The 12,658-nt window shown below is 37.9% G+C and overlaps 1 protein-coding gene across 4 annotated transcripts in view; it reads right to left on the bottom strand.

Moving 5' to 3' along the window:
• Positions 1–162: 162 nt before the first annotated feature.
• The window catches only part of LOC139936067 (exosome complex exonuclease RRP44-like), a 201,398-nt gene continuing 188,902 nt past the window's right edge, over positions 163–12,658 (bottom strand). For all 4 annotated transcript variants that reach the window (XM_071930789.1, XM_071930788.1, XM_071930790.1 and 1 more), the window contains 2 exons: positions 6,859–6,981; positions 163–4,305 (listed from right to left, as the gene is read on the bottom strand). In XM_071930789.1, coding sequence (XP_071786890.1) covers positions 4,207–4,305; positions 6,859–6,981 — 222 coding nt within the window. In that variant the 3' untranslated portion in view covers positions 163–4,206. The remainder of the gene's footprint in view (positions 4,306–6,858; positions 6,982–12,658) is intronic.

Genomic DNA, 12,658 nt, shown 5'->3' with positions numbered 1-12,658 from the left:
TTCTAAAAGCCCATTTTGGTTAGAGCGTCCAATGTTCTTTCAAGCATGGGTTGGGAAACACTTTTTGGAAATAAAAGGGATTTTGGTAAAACCCTTATTATTACTAACACCCATGTATTAGGGATTGGATTTGATGGAAGACTACTGCGCTGAAGTCTTGTGGTTCTAAAAACAAAACAGCAAACTGAAAAATTGCTTCATATTAACAAACCAATGTGAAAAGCTGATCCTTTTAAAACAACAGTTACAAAAACAGCAAAGAGTAAATATAGTTGCAACTTTTGTATCAAATGTCAATTGACCAAATTGGGACATTTCAGCCTAAAACATGCCATACTGGTTCCAAAAGCGCAACCTGTACTGTTATCAGTTGTAATAAAATATTAACTTTATTTGTATATTGTAATTTTTCCAAAATAATCCATTTCCGAATACTGAATTATATACGTATAAGTTGCTGTATCGTCTGCTGTTGAACAAAAGTGTCTTAATGCATTTCTAGCTATGCAGTAAATATAAAACACTCTAAGAAACACCTGGTTTATTCTGCTGAAAAAAAATGATGACTTTTAAGATATTAATCTTACTTGCTCAGAGTTAGTGAATCCCTAGCAGCTGTTAACTGGTAGAGTATTTTAAAAAAGTTGAGAAAGTTTTTTTTGTAATACATGCTTTATATGATGGAGTAATGCCATGTTAAATAATGCCATCAGACACACATTGGACACGGAGTCTGTCGCCTTTTGGAGTCAACACAGATTTGCCCGTATTTGTGTGTGGAATGGTTTTGGAATCGGCAAGAATCCAGACAAACATTTGATTTGACATTCTTCATCTGTGTGCCTTCCCCGTGAAATAAACAGCATGATATGTTGTTGTCTTCCGCCATACGAGTGCCGATATGGCTCGTACTGCAGTCACAGAAACCTGGACTAATGTTGTGTTACAAAACGCCACGGTACAACTCGAGCTGGACATCAAATGCATTCATTCTAATGAACAGCCTTTAGTTACCTGCTTTTGTATGATCGACAATACATGATGTTTATCTATATCTCTGTGCATTAACAAAGCATTCATGACAACTAAGTTCACTTTGTTTATATGTTGAGGTCTCAAAAAGTCTGTCGGCTGACATTAATATGTATCTTATGGTTATAAAACAACAATGTAAAGTAGTGGGATAAGTTAATACACCGTATCGAATAACACCTTTGCTGCTATGAAAGAGGACATTTTGTAGGACAGGCCGTATGCTGGTCTAAAAGCGTACAACAATGAAACACGCAGTGCTCCTTGTTTGATTTCTATAGCACATGCTCAAAGACGCCATGTTCCGGGCAGGTGTTTGAAATGGCAACGTCATATTCGATACGGTTTAAGCTTGAAATCCTAACATCGAATAGGAAATCAGTACAAAAACAAAGTTGTATTTATCCCACTGCTACTTAAGTAAATTAAGGCTGCGATAATGCACTTTAATTTACATGCTACAATAATGGTTAAGGGATACTCGTTCTCTCTTTCACCAATCCTGGTGAAGAATAAAATTTGGAAAAAGGAAATTTTGTGCCCTCGCTTGTTTTTGTCACAGTTGGTTTATGTTTTTGTAAATGCAAATAACCATTTTATAACCATGTATTCATGAATACATCAAACTAAATGTTGATGCTATACACACAAAGTATATTCAAGAAAGACCTAGGCCCAATTTCATAGAGCTGCTTAAGCAAAGGATACTGCTTAAAAATCATGCTTAGCAAGAATGAGCATCCTACCAGTCACAAATTGTACACAAAAAAAACAGTGTTTTGGCTGGTAAACTTATTCTGGTTAGCATAACTTTGTTTTGCTTGGCGTATTTTTGTGTTTAAGCAGCTCTATGAAATTGGGCCCAGGGATCAAGTTCACAAAGCACTGAGAGTTTTCACACCCGAGGGCATCTCTTTGAGGGCATCTCAAAGCGCTTCCAACATTATCACCCCTCATCACCGTGCCTTTCATTCCTTAAACCATCTCAGCTCCCTGGGGAGTATACAGCCTGTGCTTATAAAGCTAAATCAATCACAAGAACCATGGGTGGAGAGAAGCAATTAGCATGGTGATCTGTATTGTGACGTCACACTTTGCTTAGCAATATTCAGGTATCAATCTGTGTGAAATCGAGAACAGGGCCCAAATTCAAGCGACTTGCTAAGCACAGTAAAGTACTGCTTAACAGATACAGGTTACCAGCCAAAATTACATTGACATAACAGTGTTGTGACTGGTGCCCCATTTAAGTTTTGCTCAGCAAAGAAATTTGTCAAGCAGTATTTTTCTTATTTGTATACCTATTACACCGTGGTGTGTTAGAACTGTATACTCAGAACTTCTCCCAGCTCTGTTAAAAAATATCACAGGCATATTACTCTGGTGGGATTCAAACCCACGACCTTTGACATTCTAGAGCAGTGTCTTACCAACTAGACTACCGAGATTGCCCGGTAGCTGGTATTTTTTTGCTTAACGTCTTAATGAAATTTGACCCTGGGCTCTTTTTTTATAAAGTACAAAGATTGTCAGTATTACCTTAGTGGATCGCAGTGTGACTTAACACTTTGCTTAGCAATTATGCTTACTCGCATGCTTAGCAATTATGCTTACTTGCAGTAAAGATCAATCTTTGTTCTTTGAGAAATGGAACCCTAAACCATTTCCTCTTTTCATTTAATTATAACACAAGATGACTGGATCAATACAAAGATTTTTAGTCTGGCATTTTTTTTAATAGATTTCAAAAGTACCTTAAACAAAATCTTCAAAATGATGAAAAGATTATAACTTTTTTAACTTGGGAACATTTGATAGCATTTGACCACATTTGTTCCACTTTCTCTTAACAAAAATCACTTAAAAAATTACGCAGGAATGACCGATTAAAAATCATGATTATTAAAAAATTACTAGAAAAATATAACGAGTGTACCCTCATTGAAAACCCCCCATAAAAACCAGTTCAATTGAACTCTTGACAACCTTTAGAATCCAGCCAGATTTGTGCTGCTAAGAAAACAATTCCAAGATTTCTTATTCCTTATTTTTCTTTGTAAAATTATTAATGGACTGATATTTCGACTCTGGCAGAGTCTTTCTTGAAGGCCAGATGACAACATTTTCTTGGGAAACTTTTTTCATAAATAAAAACAGTTTCCCTTAAAACAGTGAGATTTTGATGCTTTATATGTAAAGAAATCGATGATGAAACTTTTAAATGAAAGTTTGTGCCAGGAATTGTTTTTTTAAAAAGATTTTAGACACTGTCTTGCGACAAAGCATCAAAGCGCTCAGAATTTGTGTCCTGCAAGGTATGTGGAGCTTCGATTTAGAATATGAGATGATCAGAGCATACTGATCGAAACGTCGAGTTGAAACCAACGGTTCTTTTCAGAACCACCCCTAACTCATTAGAGATAGTCATTACATTGTGTTACCACAAACCTTTCTTTATCATATTTCCACCATGCAAACTTCAAATCCTACATTTCCTAATGGTTTACAAGGTGCTGTGGCACAATATCCAGCCAATCAAACCACGAACACTGAGACGAACTCCTTATCTTGACGTTAAATGTACTAGGTTCTTATACGAGCATTACACAACACTGAGGACCTACCGCTTCACGTCCCATGCGAAGGATGCAGCAATAATGGTGAAGTGTCTTGCTTGAGGCACAAGTGTCACGATGGGGACTCGAACCCAGACTCTGCTGATCAGAAACACAGAAGTAACGGCTTTATGGCTGATCCGAAGGCAGAGCAATAATGATGAAGTGTCTTGCTTGAGGACACAAGAGTCACGACCAGGACTCGAACCCACACTCTGCTGATCAGAAACACAGAAGTAACGGCTTTATGGCCGATCTGAAGGCGGAGTAATAATGGTGAAGTGTCTTGTTGAAGGACACAAGAGTCATGACCGGGACTCGAACCGACACTCTGCTGATCAGAAACACGGAACCAACGGCTTTATGGCCGATCCGAAGGCGGAGTAATAATGGTGAAGTGTCTTGTTGAAGGGCACAAGAGTCATGACCGGGACTTGAACCCACATTCTGCTGATCAAAAACACCAGAGAGCTTGAGTCTGGTGTTCTTATCTACTTGACCGCGACATGCGAGATGGTTATGAGATGGTAGAACCGACTATTGAGACTAATCTTCATTGTTATGAAGAGTTGGTGCATTTTTGTTTCTTGGTCGGAGGTGGCTTGATATCGAACTCATCCTTGGACTTTGGTTGTGGATCAACGCTGAAACCTGGAACCTGAAGAGAAATAACAAAATAACCGGTAATGATGGAGACGAATATTATAATTGCCCTTTTCACGCTGCAATTATATTGAACATAATATAAATCAAACCAAAGTATAGCATTTCTTGGTTAGGTATCAATGTATATTTGAGTTTCTTTAAAGGCAGTAGACACTATTGGTAATTACTCAAAATATTTATCGTCATAAATTCTAGTAATGGGGAGAGATAGATGGTATACAACATTGTGAGAAACAGCTCCCCCTGAAGTGACATAGTTTTCAAGAAAGAAGTAATTTTCCATGAATTTGATTTCGAGACCTCAAGTTTAGAATTTGAGGTCTCGAAATCAAGCATCAGAAAGCACACAACTTCGTGTGACAAGGGTTTTTTCCTTTCATTATTATCTCGCAAATTCGTCGACCGATTGAGCTCAAATTTTCACAGGTTTGTTATTTTATGCATATGTAGAGATATACCAACTGTGAAGACTAGTCTTTGACAATTACCAATAGTGTCCACTGTCTTTAACACCAAAGTGTATCTACTTTGCTGTATGGGCTTTGCTTGTGATTCTACCACCGCAGAGTTGATTTTGGAAAAATAATGGTATTTATGGGTTTTTTATTCGTTATTAATAATTTCTTAATTACACCGACCTCAAAATACTTTACATAGCAAGACCAGCTTGGTAAACACTTTTTCCACTGGCAGCCCTCACCAAAAATGTCTGTCAACTTCAAAATTAAGTACCGCCGTGCTTGGCATTCCACAGACACGATGCGTTGACCATTAGATATAAATTCTTCTCCCAAAATGATAATTTATAGACTCAAGAGTAAGAGAACAATTTGATATATTTATCTCATGGTGTGCGATGACATCTAAAATGTCAACTATTCTGTAACACTATCAGTAGGCTTGTGAAAGCCTGGGACCAATTTCATAGAGCTGCTTAAAGGAACACGTTGCCTTGGATCGGACGAGTTGGTCTATAAAAAGCGTTTGAAACCGTTTGTTATGAAATGTATATGGTTAGAAAGATGTTTTAAAAGTAGAATATAATGATCCACACAAGTATCACTCAAAATTGCACGGTTTTCTTTTTACGTCGTGAACAATCACGGTCGGCCATTTATGGGAGTCAAAATTTTGACTCACATAAATGGCCGACCGTGTTATTGGACGAGGTAAAAAGAAAACCACGCAATTTTGAGGCATATTTGTGTAGATCATTGTATTCTACTTTTACATCATCTTTCTAACCATATGCATTTTATAACAAACAAAACGCTTTTCAAAGACCAACTCGACCGATCCAAGGCAACGTGTTCCTTTAAGCACAAAAAGTAGCTAAGCATAACAGAATTTCGCCTACCCAAATAAGGTTACCAGCCAAACTAGCATGTCACACATACAATTTGTGGCTGGTATCCAGCTCATTTCTGCTTAGCCGAAAATTGTTAAGCAATATTTTCTGCTTAAGCAGCTCTATGAAATTGGGCCCTGATCTTGATAAGTGCTTCAGACTGACTCTGCAGTTATGCAACAAGTGCCAAATACTAATTTCAAGTGTTGAATCCTTGCATAACGTGAAACACAACTTCAGTCGTTCGGAACGACTCTGTAGCACATGGTTTCAGACGTCGATCAGGTCATGAGCTGAGCCAATGTAAATTTATTTTGGGCGACTTAAAGTCGCTCCTAATCTCAGGGCTGTATGCTTCGTTTTTGAAAGAGCAAGGGCATCAAGGCATTTTCTCCTTGGTAAAGGGCACCCTATAAGGAAATTGTAAATTTCTACTGGGGCTATTCAAGGGCACCAAGGCAATGTACAGGGGTCATGGAGGCCTTCATTGCCTCGGTGAAGTATCAGGCTTGTAATCTATTTGGTTCGGCGTGACTCTAGTGCGCCTGCCTAAAACGGGTGTTCGTCAACATATGTGTACAAAATCACTCATGACATACATGAACTAGTTCTCTTCTGACATGGGGGGGGGAGGGGCGTGTTAGTTCATTCAATTATATATAACAGATGGCTGTACATGTATTGTAATCGAGACTTTTAGTGCAAATGAATCACAAGTTGAACATGACTCTGTCAAGCCTGGAATTTCAGCTTTTGAGGGCAAGGCCATTTTCATTTTGCAAATGGCATTTGCGCTGGAATATCTTAAAGTCTCTGAGAAACTTTTGATGGGGCAACAAGGCCAAGACCAGGGGCAACACAGGCCATGGGCCTTCATTGTCTCTGTGTAATTCCAGGCCTGGAATTTCAGCTTTAAGAGGGCAAGGCCATTTTCATTTTGCAAATCTCAAAGTCTATGAGTATCTTTTGAAGGGGCACCGAGGCCAATACCAGGGGCAACACAGGCCTTAGTGGCCTCCATGTTATTCCAGGACTGTAATTTCAGCTTAAAGAGGGCAAGGCCATTTTCATTTTTTTCAAAGGGCCTTTGCACTGGAAAATCTATGAGTAATTTTTGAAGGGGCACCAAAGCCAAGACCAGGGGCAACACAGGTCATGGCCATTGCTGCCTCCTTCTCTGTATTGGAACACAATTACCTTTGGTTCAACTAGTCGCAACCGCAGCCTCTGATGCTGGATGTTAGATGTCTCTGCACTGATTTGAACTCTGACCTTATCGAAGCCGCGCAAGGTGACATCTCCAGCTATCTGGGTACATTCCTGAAGTGAAAGAAGATATAACGAAGAAACATGTGTTGAGAGTTGGACGGGGCCGAGCAATATAAAAGCGGAATGTTTGTCAGTTTGCTCACTCTTTATCGTCAGGACACTTACCAGGGCGAGACAAGCTTCAAGAATTCAAGTCTAGCTTCAGCTACTTGACTCGGTAACTAACATGGATTTTATCCTCAGGAATTATACTTTTGAGTACTGGTTATTTATTTGGAGTTGTTCTAATCCTCTCAGATGGATTACATTTGTGTATTTTTCACTTGGGATCAAGATTCTACGGAGCATCATTAAGAGGGACCCTGCTTGTTTCACTCCATGGGTTATCACCTAAGATGGGCGTTGGCTGCAATGTGATACGAGAGATAAACTCCATCAAGCCTTTGGACTTTGCCAGCACTAAAAGCCTATTTCACAAATTATTTCTTATCAACTATTTCTTAGCTGTGTAAGCTAGACTTCTCCAGCACTAAAAGCTTATTTCACAAAATGATTTCTAACTAATTCAGAGTTTATTTTTATAACACCAGGGCCGCATTTCATAGCTCTGCTTACCGCCAAACATGGCGCTTGCTATAATCATTATCCAGCACTAAAAGCCTATTTCACAAATTATTTCTTACAAACTCATTCAGTTTGATATGCTTACCGCCAAATTCATTGCTTGCTATCACTATTCTTCGCTTACTGTGCAAGCGCAAAATTTCTGCACTAGCTGTGTAAGCTAGACTTCTCCAGCACTAAAAGCTTATCTCACAAATGATTTCTAACCAACTAATTCAGAGTTTATTTTAAACACACCATGGCCCAATTTCATGGCTCTGCTTACCGCCAAATTCATCGCTTGCTATCACTATTCTCCGCTTACTGTGCAAGCGCAAAATTTTGCACTAGCTGTGTAAGCTAAAGCTAGACTTCTCCAGCACTAAAAGTCTATTTCACAAATAAAATATTTTACCAACTAAATTCAGAGTTTGCTTTTTTAAATACACACGAGCCCAATTTCATGGCTCTGCTTACTGACAAATTCTGCGCTTACAATCACCAATCTCCGCTTACCATGTAAGGGACAAGCTGTGAAAGCGAAGAATGCCAAAAAAGGTGAGTATGCACGCACAAAAGACAAAATTCCCTGCTAACCCGTGAAATACGTTTGAAGTAAGCGCGGAATTCAATGCTTCTGTAAGCGCTGATTCTTTGCTTACGGTAAGCAGAGCCATGAGATATGGCCCAGATGGGTAGTTCTTTGTGGTTCTTTTTTTAAAAACTAAAACACATCTATAACATCTTCTTTAACATCTTCAGAACCATCAAAATGGGTGACAAAAAGCCAGACGTATCGGGAGTTAAATCGTTTGATAAGAAGCAACTGAAGAAAACAGAAACAGTTGAAAAGAACCCCCTTCCGACAAAAGAAAGTGAGTATGCAACTGCATGGCTATCTTAAAGGCACTGTACCTTATTGGTAACGACTCAAAATAATTGTTAGCATAAAAACTTACTTGGTATTAACGAGCAATGGAGAGCTGTTAGTAGTATAAAACATTGTGAGAAACGGCTCTCTCTGAAGGAGCGTAATTTTTGAGAAAGAGGTTATTTTGTCACTCAAATGTTCAAAGATTTGAGGCCTAAAGCCCTTTTAAGGCATCTGAAAGCACACAAAGTTTTATTTGTTTTGTTCATTTCTCTTGCAACTTTAATGACCAATTGAGCCCAAATTTTGTTACAGGTTTTTTATTGTACGCAAATGTTTGGATACACCAAGTGAGAATACTGGACCTTGACGTTTACCAAAGGTGTCCAATGCCTTGAAGCTTTAATGTTATCAAAAATGCCTTCTCTTTGCGCTAAGTGCACTGGGTTATTTTACATGCGTTCAACAACACACGGGACCAACAGCTTTACATCCCATCCAAAGGATGAAGCAACATGGTTAAGTGTCTTGCTTAAGGACACAGGTTTCACGACTGGGACTCAAACCCTCAGTACTGTTCCACTGTTCCTAATATGTTGGCTGTCGTGTTTCAAAGAAATGAATTGGAAGCAAAATAGATAAATGTTGGGTTTTTGTCTTTTTTCTTTCAGCAATCCAGCAAGAGAAGATGGGATAACATGACCTTCGCTAGCAGCTTGTACAATTTATTATTTGTAGTTAGTTAACTACTACTATTTATTTATTTATTTATTTGATTACTTTTAAGAAGCTTTAGAATCTACTGCACAGCACTGTGAGAGTAAAGTATCTTTCTTTGAAGTTCTTTCTTTGAGACTAAAATGAAAACAGTCTCACGACCTGAACTTTTTCATATTCAATAGCCCTTTTTACTTTACTTATGTGTTGGCCGCCCTTTTCACATACTATGATCACTTCACCCCCAGTCTGCACCAACAAATGGTCATACCCAGCCCTGCTCTGGAGTAGGGGCAAGCTACCAAGGTGTTCTTGAAACATGAAACCAAAAACCCTGTGGCATAGAAATACAGTTATGCTGCTCTTTACTAAGAAGAAAATGCTTTGGTGCCCTTGCTCCTACAAAGACAAAGCATACAGGCCTGAAACATCATGCCAGAGCTGTTGTGTTTTTATAACCTAAACAGGTCTTATTTATCTTCTAGCCTTAAACAGTGGTTTATTTCAATTGGCTTTCACAATGGTTAGAAATATTTTGATTTCATAACCTAAAACCACAAGTCGATGAAAGCCAACATACCAGGGAACGATTTCGTCCAGCAATTTTGCATAGCAAAATATATAGACTGGACAAGTTTTGGGCACACTGGATGCTAATTATTGTCTAGGAAATGATGATTTTTTTTAGTAGCAATCGATGCATTTTGCTATGCTACACAAGGGAAATCGTTCACTGCACCCCATCAGATAATTTGTAAATCAGTAAAATAAATGCCATGATAGTTGTTAAATTTGCATCAGGGATAAAGAATATTAATTTTGGTTTTTACCCATACACCGATGTGTGTTAGCAATGTATACTCAGTACTTCACCGTGTCCTGTGAAAAAAATATCACAGGCATGTTACTCGGGTTGGATTTGAACCCACGACCTTTGCAATTCTAGAGGGTCTTACCAGACTACCGAGATTGCCCGGTAGCTAGAGGCAGTTCGAATCCTATGTTTTGGCAACTTTGTTGTTGTTCTTGTGTAGATTAAGTAATCACATCAGACTCATTTGTATGTATTTCTAAAATAATGCATTTATATAAACATTTTTTTAATGTAAATTCCTAATCAACCAGCAAATGTAGAAATTTCCATTAGATTCTCATGCTGTTTGCAAATACATTATTAATTTCTTCTGTCAATCAACATAATTTAAGACTTGGTCTCCAGTTTTGTATGAACACAATTACCAAAATGACAAAACACTGTACGGCAGACATATTTAAATGCAAATAAGTAGCTTAGCTGTAGTGGCAGTTGATTATGTGAAACTTAAAGGAACAATACAGAATTGGTCAGAAAAAAAACTTACACGGTCTAAACATGATAATACTAATAGCAAACATCCCCTTGAAATATATCTGTCTGAAATTTCATATTTGATGAGAAATCAATAAAAACTAATTTCTCGTTTGGAGTTTATCGCTCAGTGAGCGTTTGATTAATTTTTTTTTTCAAAATCGATGTCATGTCAAATGTGTTATCCGTTTTTCACTGTTTTCTCGTGACCCAGATGGCCGATCGATCTCAAACTTTTACAGGTTTGTCAGTTTATGTATATGGTGGATTACATAAAGTGCTAACACTGCAAGCAATTGTTTTGTTAGCAAAAACCAATCCCGTAATGTTCCTTTAATGTTAGAAATAAAATGCCTGCATCAGATGGATTAATGTCATGACAACAGAGAGAGGTGATCCAGACAAAGAGAATCTTTATTAAAGGCCAGCTTCCAACAGTACCAAAGATTGGCCAATGCAGGCCTGGATTTACATGCTGACCATGGCGGCCTTCGTTGTCCTACAAAAGTTCCCATAGATTTTCACATTTTCCAATTGAAACAAGAAAATTGCAAAAGGCCTTGCCCTTTTCAAGACGAGATTTCGGACCACAATGGTTCTAAAAGTTCAATGGGTTCAATGGTTCTAAAAGTTCAATGTGCGAGACTTATACATTTATCACGCTGTCACCATCTTGGTCATGTTCCCCGTTTCAAATAACAGTAATGAATGCTAACTTCATTGCGCATGGCACCAGACTATTATTTCGCCTAGTCTCAGTTTGGTTAAAATGAATTGGAATGGAGTAATATCAAGATGACCAGACCACGATAAAGGTCTACTGCTTCGGATGTGAGATCTACCCATGTTGTAGTCTCAACAGTTTTTGTCGACTTTTAAACTTTGATTCACTTCAGACAATGGTAGAGCTCTGACTGACACACAATTACTGAAATGCAGGCCTGATACAATACAATTGCCTCCATGCCCCTTGGTCACTGCCTCGGTGCCCTTGAAATGCTCCAATAGAAATTTACAATTTCCTCAAAGGGTGCCCTTTACCAAGAAGAAAATGCCTTGGTGTCTTTGCCCTTTCAAAAACGAAGCATACAGGTCTGAACAAGTATGACCACTCCTTTTAAATTCTTCAAACACTGACTGGGCACAATGTGAACTTAAGTGAATCAAAGTTCCTTAGACATGTAACTCGTATTCATCTATCTACATGTACTCCAGCAATATCTCTATTTCTAAACATGTTTTGAGTTTATTTGCTCTTTGTTCATTTTACAAATAAATTTCATCTGAAAAAGAAGAGGCCTGACTTGTTGTTCAGTCTTTTTGTTCTGTCGGTTTTTAACGCCCAACAATTTGAATCGTATAAGTGTTTCTTTCAGACACTTTTGTCAGACTGTGTATTCCTATTAAGGTATACTTTGCCTTTTGAAAAGACACTGTAGACACTATTGGTAATTGTCAAAGACTAGTCTTCTCACTTGGTGTATCTCAACATGCATAAAATAACAATCAATCGGTCTTCGAAGTTGAGAGATAATAATGGAAGAAAAAACACCCTTGTTGTCACACAAAGTTGTGTGCTTTCAGATACTTGATTTTGGGACCTCAAAATCTAATTCTGAGGTCTCAAATCAAATTCAAATATTTTAGTGGAAGAAAACTACATTACTTCAGAGAGATCTGTTTCTCACAATGTTTTATACTATCAACCATTACTCATTACCAAGTAAGGTTTTATGCTAATAATTATTTTGAGTAATTACCAATAGTGTCCACTGCCTTTAAGTTAATACTGTCACATGGGAATGTCTTTATTTGAGAGTATTTTCAGATAAAGTAAATATCCATGAATGCTGTCTGGCTATACTTCTTTAAAGAAGCGGGTCATGCTTTATCGTAGACTTTGGGCCAGCATGACGCATCAATAGCAGTTGCTAACAATGCACACTGTAGACATTACAGGCAAAGTCTACCTAGAGTTTTTTTTTTTAACATTCGATTATTTCAATCATGTATACAATACAACAAACCTGTGAACATTTCATTTCAAAAGGTGAGTGCTTTTTTGCCGAAAATTTTGAGTGATTGTGTCCACACAGGTAGAATAAGCGGTAAATGAATTACAGTCTGAGATTTCAGATTGAAATGTTTTTTAATTCCTTTCTCTGAAACTTAGAAGGGAAAAAGTTTCT

This window comes from Asterias amurensis, chromosome 4, assembly GCF_032118995.1.
Source record: "Asterias amurensis chromosome 4, ASM3211899v1".
NCBI classification, from domain to species: Eukaryota; Metazoa; Echinodermata; class Asteroidea; order Forcipulatida; family Asteriidae; genus Asterias; species Asterias amurensis.
The sequence above is the reverse complement of the archived record's forward strand: the minus strand, read 5'-3'. Positions and strand labels throughout refer to the sequence as shown.